At 32.5% G+C, this 8,947-nt stretch overlaps 1 protein-coding gene across 1 annotated transcript; it reads right to left on the bottom strand.

Moving 5' to 3' along the window:
• Positions 1–201: 201 nt before the first annotated feature.
• On the bottom strand, positions 202–8,947 carry LOC115972303 (protein NUCLEAR FUSION DEFECTIVE 4-like). Its single transcript, XM_031092542.1, has 3 exons — positions 8,520–8,947; positions 1,570–2,510; positions 202–1,067 (listed from the first exon to the last, which is right to left on the bottom strand). Exons 1-3 carry the CDS (start codon positions 8,826–8,828, stop codon positions 593–595), a joined length of 1,725 nt encoding a protein of 574 aa, XP_030948402.1. The 5' UTR covers positions 8,829–8,947; the 3' UTR covers positions 202–592.

Consider the following 8,947-nt stretch of genomic DNA (forward strand, 5'->3'; position numbering starts at 1 on the left):
AAAAGATAATTTCCAGTTTCCACTGATTTGCTTGATATTCACTTTTTTTTTTTTTTTTGAGAAGATGCTTGATATTCACTTTACGAAGTAGTAAATTATTTTTTGCTATTTTACAATAATTTTATGGTAATTTTGAAAAGTTTTCCATAGACTACATAAAAAATTACTAAAATTATAAATAAATAAATAAAAGTTTGGAAATTACTTCAAAACAAATCAATCCTACGATTGATCAAATTCAATATAACGTTGTCCAACTACATAATTTATCTCTTCTCTTCACTATCATGTATTAAGGGTCTCAAATGAGGCCCTATCAAGAGAAGAAAGTATTACATTCAAATATTGAATAATTTCACTAGTGATATATCTTCCATGTTTACAAGAGCCATCCTAACATTGTCACCACAGAAACCACTATGTCATTGGCAAAATCTTTGCTCAGAACATCTCTCTCTCTCTCTCTCCAAAATTTAGTAAAAACAAGGAAACCTTCTTCATTTGTGGAAGAGCCTAAACAATAGTACACAATTGACATATCTGTACGAGTTAGTGCCTCTCCAACTCTCTATTTGAACCTAACCACAACCCACTAATACAGTTGTGTTGAAATACGGTTCTGTTCAAAAAGGTCATAAGCATGTCTGGTTCTAAAAAATAACAGCATACTACAAACTAGTCCCAGAACTGATATGCAACCCCATAACAAAAATGTTAAGAAATAGCACTGCCTCCCCATGCACACTGCCGAATCAGACATTAGTATGTTTCCTAAGCCAGGGCTTATGTTGGCATCATAGACTAATGCAGCAAGACATCCATATACAAGTGACCCAATTGGGATATTGGTGATGAGAATGTTGTGGTTGACGCCTACGCTGTTAGGTCCAAACAGCTCGGACGTAATTGATACAGCAGCAGCAAATATGAACCCAGAGCTCAACCCAACCAGTGCAGTGCCAACATGCAGTACGACCGCACTGTCTGAACTTGCTAGCAAAAAGAATGCAATTGGGGTTGGCAAAAGTGCAATGGTCAGCCATCCAGTCCTAGCAAAATAGAACTTTCTGCACAAGTAATAATTTGTAAGTGTTGTAAAATATTGGTTATTATGCTACATCTTCTTAAATTTTTTACAACATTTTAGAAACTTCAATTAAGTTTGACAACAACACATGCATTGATCCTTTACATTAGTATCTCATTGTGTTAGGATCCTCTCCATTTGAAATGGATCCATTTCATTGTTCAAATTAAGAAACTCTGTACACCGTCAAATCTAAGAAATAAAATTTTAAGAAACTCTGTACACCGTCAAATCTAAGAAAAAAATTTTGACCATGAAGTAGAGAGGAATCTGTTCTCTTAGATTATGATCAAAATTTTAAAATGCAAGCATAAGCATTATGCAGACTCCATGTTCTCTCTTCCTAATGTTCTTTTCTCTTCATATTTTTCGAAAATATCCATTGAAATAAGGACATTGATACTAGTCACTGTGCATTAGTAGTCATTCATCATCAATCTATTTACAAAAGCACTGTAAAAGTAACAGTTGTGATTACTTACGCGCGAATGTAGTCTGGTACTGCAGAAAGCAATCGGCCAAAGAAGGAGAATGATGAATAGAGAGTAAGGAGGGTGGTAGTTTTTGAACTTTGTCCCAATGACTGTGCTATCTGTCCTAGATTGTTACTATACACAAGGCCAATTGTGCCTCCACAGAAATAAGCCAAATAGTATAGCCAAAAATCGAACCTACGTACAAGCACTCCAGCTGGGTGCTCTTGCCCAAGCATTGCCAACTGATCCCTAACAAGCATTCCCTGACAACATCCTTCAATCTCTCCAGTTTTCTGTCTGGTGATTGCAATCACAGATCCATTATCACTTAAGAGATGAGTGAGTGATCCATTTCCAGTAGGGCCAATACTACTAGCATGACGTGAAAGGAGCTCCTTATGAAGCTCAAGATCATCTGCCTCAACAAGAATGAAGCCAGAGCCGTCAAAGTGAAAGCTAGAATGAATGGTACGGAACCAATTTTTAGCATAGACAACGCCAGGGATACATAGAGGGAAGATTAGTAAGAAAATGGCTACACTAAGGAGGATACGAGCTGTTGTTAAATCAGTTGTGGTAGAACCAAAGATAAGAAGGTAAATACCGGTAACAACTGCTAAGAAATTCAAAAGGAGAAATATAAGGGAGTCACGGCGAACTGCATCAGGTGGAAGAGGGTCTAGAGATGGTTGGCGAAGAATTGGTATTAGTGATACAACAGAAGTGAGCAGAGGAAAGAGGGCATTCAAAAGAAGATATAGTGCATCAGATGAAGGATCAATTGCATTGGCAGCAAGAGCGTATAAGGCTGCACTTACACCATTGTAGCTTACTGTCAGAGAGATGGCAAGGGGTCGATTAGCTGGAAAGTTTCGATTGCAAAGAACAAAACACACAGTGTTGAACCAGCAGATGCTACACCCAGCCAACAAACAGAGAAGAAAGACCTGAAACAAACAAGTTCCACAATGGAAAAGATTTATCATTATCAGAGGCCACAAACAACATATTTATGGTGCTAGTGTATTTGTGAATCAAATTTGAGTTAGCAACAACATAATTGGAATACAGTATGATTGCAAAATTTTATCTCACTAATTATTAGATGGGTTAAAATCTTGCTCTAGCTGGAATATGCAATTCAAACATTAATAATTATATTTGTGTGCTTCCATGAAAAACATCGGTCAATGGTGCTCATTATAAATGGATTATGATCACTTTATTGGATGCCATCTAAACGACTGATAATCTCACTAGAACAGTTGTTAATGTTGAAGATATGCAAATTAATAAGATTGCAGTAACTGTACACAAACAAAAATACTTCACACTTCATTGACTATAGTATGTCATGTGTCTGGCCCAATTCCATGAAAAAAAAATTCCATATTTAGTAGTTTGTTTAGAAGTTTGGAAGGCGAGGGGAGTAAAGGTTATGACAGGAAAGAGAGGAGAGGGAACAAAAAATAATTATACCTTCTCCTTAATTGGATATTCTAAAAATTAAGTAAAAGGATGATGAATATATATCTCCCCTTTGTTTGTATTTTTTTTTTTTTTAAAGAAAAAAAGGGAAGTACGATGAAATGATAAGAAAGTAAGAAACCATATAAATTGACATCTATACTACTTTTTTGTTGGATTTAATGAAATCGATCTAAATTGACATTATAGAGACGCAATTGATAATTAAATTTTTTTAATATATGTGAAACCTTCCTCTATTAATTCTTCCAATTAAGGGAATAAAAAATGAGGAGTTTGTAAGGGGTATCTTACCCTTCAAAATCCCCAAAACTCCTTTCCCCTCCTGCCTCTAAAAAAAAATCCAAACAAGGTTAATTAAACACCCCCATCTCCTCCCCCTCCATCCAGCAACAAAGTTAATTTTCTTATCCCTATCTATGATATCTTTTCATTGTGAACTTGCAAACAAAATGCCAAGAATGGTTTTTGTATATCAGAGAGAAAATGAAGAATGGAAATAGTTTAAAAGTCTGAGAAAAACTGTTCTTTATCTTTCTTTTTTTATACCAAATTGTGCGGATTGAAAGTTAGTCCATGTTTGATGAATTATACAGAAGTCAAAGTAATCAGAAACAAAAAGGGAGTTGGAAGGACTCAAAAAACGAAAAGAAACACCTGGCTGACAATCACATGCAATCTCTGTACCTTCAGATTATTAATTCACTTAGACATGGATCCATATTTTTTTTTCATGACTTGCCAGGTAAAAAAAAAAAAAAAAAGCATCCATCACATGCAACGTTTCTAAGATCAGCCAGAGGTTAGACACAATCCTGTACCAACAGTTTGATCTTCCCTTTACATTGGCAATAGCAGAGAGATTCGATTAATATAAATGAATATTAGATCTGATATCATGCAGGTATGCAACAATTTTTTATTTGAGACTACTTAAAACAGCATTAATAGTAGTAAAAAATGATATGTCAACTAACAAGATAACAGAAAGTCTGTAAATATAATAGAATAACGGACAAGAATACACTTGGTTTATCCTAATTAGTCTTTTGAAAATTCATAATGATCCTAAGAGTTTAGGATTACTGTTTAATTGTTGTTTCAAAAGTGAAACAATATGATCAGGTCTTCAAAGGTTCTCCTTTAAAAGTTTATTGCATGTCAAAAAAACCATGTAAGAGGAATCATTCTGAAGAATTTTAAATTACTAACGTTTTACAGAAAAACATGTCATAATTTTTTATTTTTTATTTACCTAAAAAAATAATAATAATAACCTGGAGACATGAATCAAACTGGTCAGGCTAGGCCAAGAACAATATAAATCACCTATTTAATCCAAAATGAACACTCCAGACTACATTTTTGGTAGGTACTAAAATAGTTTTCTTCAGACTAAAATGCTCTAAATGTCAAGTGTTCAAGGGCCAATTGAGCTATAGCTCAATTGACACTTCCTTCTCCTATAATAATTGGATGGAGAATAAGGTCTTGGTTCCAAGACCCACTATATATGTATATAAATTACCAATAAAAAAAAGGTTGTCAAGGACTATTTGAGGTTACTAAAAATATGTCTAACTGTTTAGTGAGTAAGATCCAAACAATAGAGTCCTAATCCTAATCCAAACTTGACATGCTAATGAGAGAAAGAGGTAAATAATAATGGAATTTAAAGGAAAAGTCCAATTGAGATTAGTAGATAATGGAGGAGGAGGAGGTGAGGTTCAAACTTCTGATATAGAGCACCACAAATGATATTATCTAACCTGACTCACGCAACTCCATGTTACTGTTTCTATCAATGTGCAGTTAGTGTTTGTTGCACATGATCAAGTCATGTTACACTAGAATATTCCTTAATTTGTTGTGTTTTCAATTTGCTTTATATAATATCAATTTAATTTTTATCAAATTCATTAATTCTAATCTCTTTTATTTGCTTCACTATATTTGGAAGTATTATTATAGACTGAAAAAGATATTAAAGAAATGAAAAAAAAAAAAAAAAAACACTAAGGACCTATTTCGATACCACTTATTGCTAAAAACTGGAAACGAAAAATACTGTAGTAAAATAATTTTTAAATGTATGAATAGTGTCATGGGACCCAGTTTTAAATTTAGATTTATTGAAATCTGTACTTGTGGGTCTTATAAACAGTGCACGGGACCCAAAAAAAATGCCAAACACAGAGAGAAATAAATTCAGTGTAATCCAAACTCAACTTAAATTACTGGATTTCCAAGCCAAGCTAAACCGTAGGATCAAGAGGGGCCAAATCTCTCAACATCTGATCTACCCTTCTAGATTCCTCACATGCTTACACCAAAATTACCAAATCAAGAATGTGTATGTACCCACGTCATGGTTAGCTGGTTAATTTAGGGTATGCATGGTTTGCATTATTCTTGGAATTTTCAACATTTTTGTAAAGATCAAAATATTATAATGTTTTCTTGATTTGGAGCTTTCGGGCTAAATCTTCGAAATAGAGATAAACAGTCGTGTAGCAAACTAGCAATAAGTGCGTGCTCCATCCCCATCTGACTAAAGTTGAAATGCATGACAGGCATTTTTATAATAAAAAACCATGATTTGAGATCACAAATCTTTCTCTAAATAATTGTAAACTAATACCAAAATGATTAAGAAAAGTTGAGACATCTTGTGAAAAAATCTCGTCTTATTTCTCTCAATTATTTTAGGCAATTTTCCTCAAAGAGTACTGGTAGACGATGTGTCGGTGACTTTGGCTATTCGTGCATACATTGACTCCCATTAATCTAGTATTTAATAATTAGGTTGGGATTGTGTCCAGTGCACTAGACATGTTAGGATGTAAACACATGTCTAGTTTTAGACACGTGTCTGTATCCGAATGTGATCAAAATAAATCACCTTAGTATTTTCTACAAAATAAAATAAAATTTATGATTCGTTTTTAATAATTAAAAAACAAATAAAATATTCTACATAATAAATTCATAATGATTTGGCTAGCTAGAAGTGTGTTTGAATACTGCTTATTTACTGAAAACTAAAAACTTATTGCTAAAAATACTGTAACAAAATAATTTTTAAATATATGAATAATGCTGTGGGACTCAAATTTACCTAGAAATATGTGTTTTACTGAGTTTGGTGGAAAAGTGAATGGTATCCATGGGACCCACTAAAAAACGCATAACGCACAGATTGGGCAAAACACCCAAACCAAAAGCATGCTAGGACTTGAAAATAACATAAAGGACAAAGTTTGGTGAAGCAAATAAAAATGATTAAGGGTTTGTTTGGAATTCGCATATTTTGCTGAAATTGAAAATTTTTGTTGAAAGTACTGTAGATAAAGATAAAAATTAGCTGAAATATTACAGTAGGATCCATGAATAGTGCCAAAAAGTGAAATGGAGCCCATGAAAAGTAGCAAAAATAAACTGAATAATAAAATAAGCTAGCTTTTTTAATTTGGAGCCAAACAAATGCTAAATATAAATATTTTTATATTTTACATAAGTAGTCTAAAATTATGCATCCAAAATAAATTAATAGATCAAATAGTATATAAATTTGATTGACAAGAAACTTTACATATATTTTAATAATAACATAAAAAACATAAAATCCAACATTTATTTTTTCAAAATATGTAGCTAATTAGTTCAGCTCATATATTTGATTTTTTTTTTTTTGGTGGTGGGAGGCTTATGTATTTGACTAATATAATGAAAAGAAAAGAAAATAATGGCTAGGATTTGAAAACAACGAACAATTTATCTACGCAAATAATTTAAATATTAAAATTTAAAATGGCCCCATTACCATTAGCTTAAAAAATCAAAAAAATTTAGTAATAGCCCTACAAATATATTAGTCCTCCAGCAGCCTTTGGTCTATAAAAACTTGTAAAATGTAATTTTTTTTTTTTTATAAAAAAAATTTTAGAAATATATATAGATTAATATATATAAATATTGAGCTCAGATAGAAATCCTAATCTAATAAACCAAATATACTACCCCCACCCCTCTCCACTCAGGACCACTCGAACTTGGTTTCTCAAAGCCCACAAACATTTAAGGCTTGGGGAAACACCATTCCGCCTAACGTGAGTGGTGGTATTGTTGACCTTGTATCATAAATTAGTCCCTCTTGAACCTCCAACTCTAGTCACCTTATATATGCGGGTACCATCCTAACAACAGTGTGGGCACTTTGTAAAATATGATTAGACACCAATATGACCATATAACTCTATTAAAAAAAAATTTAAGTAAATAAATTTATTTGCTTCTGAAGCGTGGGCGACCGTAAGGGCATGAAAGGTTAAGGTATACTAAGATAAAAATTACTAGTTTTGGTTGCATGAAGTTATTAATAATTTACTATTATAATAGGTTATACTTAAAATAAGATTTTTTTTTTTTTTTTTGAGAAACTTATAGGAAAGTATCTTATGTTACCAGAGTATTCAAATTTATATATCCTCTTTCCTCAACCAAAAAAAAAAAAAAATTATATACTCATTTTCATTTTAAGTGGAAGGAGATTCAAACCTTAATTCTATTAGATAAATAGGGATCCCATCAAATAAAAACATCTTTGTAAAGGGATAATAATTACACCTATAATAGTTATTACTTTGTTTGGATGAATTTATTTTTACTTCTCAAAATAGAATTTACAATTTTAGAAAAACATAATATTTTCTAAAATAAGACGATTTTTGCCTACAACAAATATAAAAATAAATAAATAAATAATTCTTTTTTACACACAAGGGGAACAGAAATAAAAATACACCATAAACTCCGTATAAAAAACTATAATATTAAGTATAGGTAAAATATAGCCTTTAGTTTGATAAACAAACTACTAGTGTGCAGTGCAGCCATCACTATTTTTACTCCAACTCCCCAAAGTATCATACAAAAACCAACAAATTTCATTTCCTAGTGAAGTAATCCCTTTTCTTTTCTTAGCCACACAAAGAGTTTTAGAAAAAAAAACAGTAATATATGTCATACATAGGAATAAAACCAAACCAACCACAGTCACTGAAATCTCAATCTTAACCTTCACTGTAGCCAAAAATAATAAAAATATCAGAACTGTTGGTAGCTCTCTACATCAGTGGTGGTCCCACTTGGACCTTTAGCAACCTTTTAATTTTCTTTTCTAATTAAAAATATGAAAATTAGGTAATAAGGAGTTTTCTGCTCAATTAAAAAGTTTTGGATTTGAAAAATGAATTAATTAATATAAGAGTGCCTTTCTAATCCAAGGCCTCCAACAATATTGTCATCCAATTGCAAATCCAATTTCTGCTTATGCCATATTAGAAATCTTCAAAGAAGTATGCTTAGTTTTCTAAACCCATTTAAGTTTAAATATTATTGTATAATTAAAAAATATCTCCTGATATTTCTAACAGAAATTATTAGAGTTGAAGTTTTCTAGAGAGTACCAGGAAATAAGGCAAGGTGAGGACGTTTCTGATGAGGAGCCACTGAATGCCATAGCCAAGACACCCCATGAAAGCAGCCATGAACAGCACCACCCAGAGTGGAAAATACATCAAGGTCAGCCCAGAAGACCAACCAAACACTTTTCCAAGATCAGAGGCCACAGCCAAGTAATTCAACTGCACCTGGGAAATCCCAAGAACCGATTTCAAAGACGAAGAATAGGCAGAGAAATCAAAGTTTGTGCCTGTAAATGCCTGAATCCATATTGTTACCACCAATATCATCCATTTACGTGACTGCCCCGCCATGATATATGAATATTAATTACTAATTTATGCTAAGCTCAACAGCAATAGTTGGATAGCCAATATAGGCCTCTGCTTACAACTAAGAGCAAATGGCTTGCCTATCTGCCTTGATGTTTTTG

The sequence above is a fragment of the Quercus lobata genome, chromosome 12 (genome assembly GCF_001633185.2).
Source record: "Quercus lobata isolate SW786 chromosome 12, ValleyOak3.0 Primary Assembly, whole genome shotgun sequence".
In the NCBI taxonomy this organism is placed as follows: Eukaryota; Viridiplantae; Streptophyta; class Magnoliopsida; order Fagales; family Fagaceae; genus Quercus; species Quercus lobata.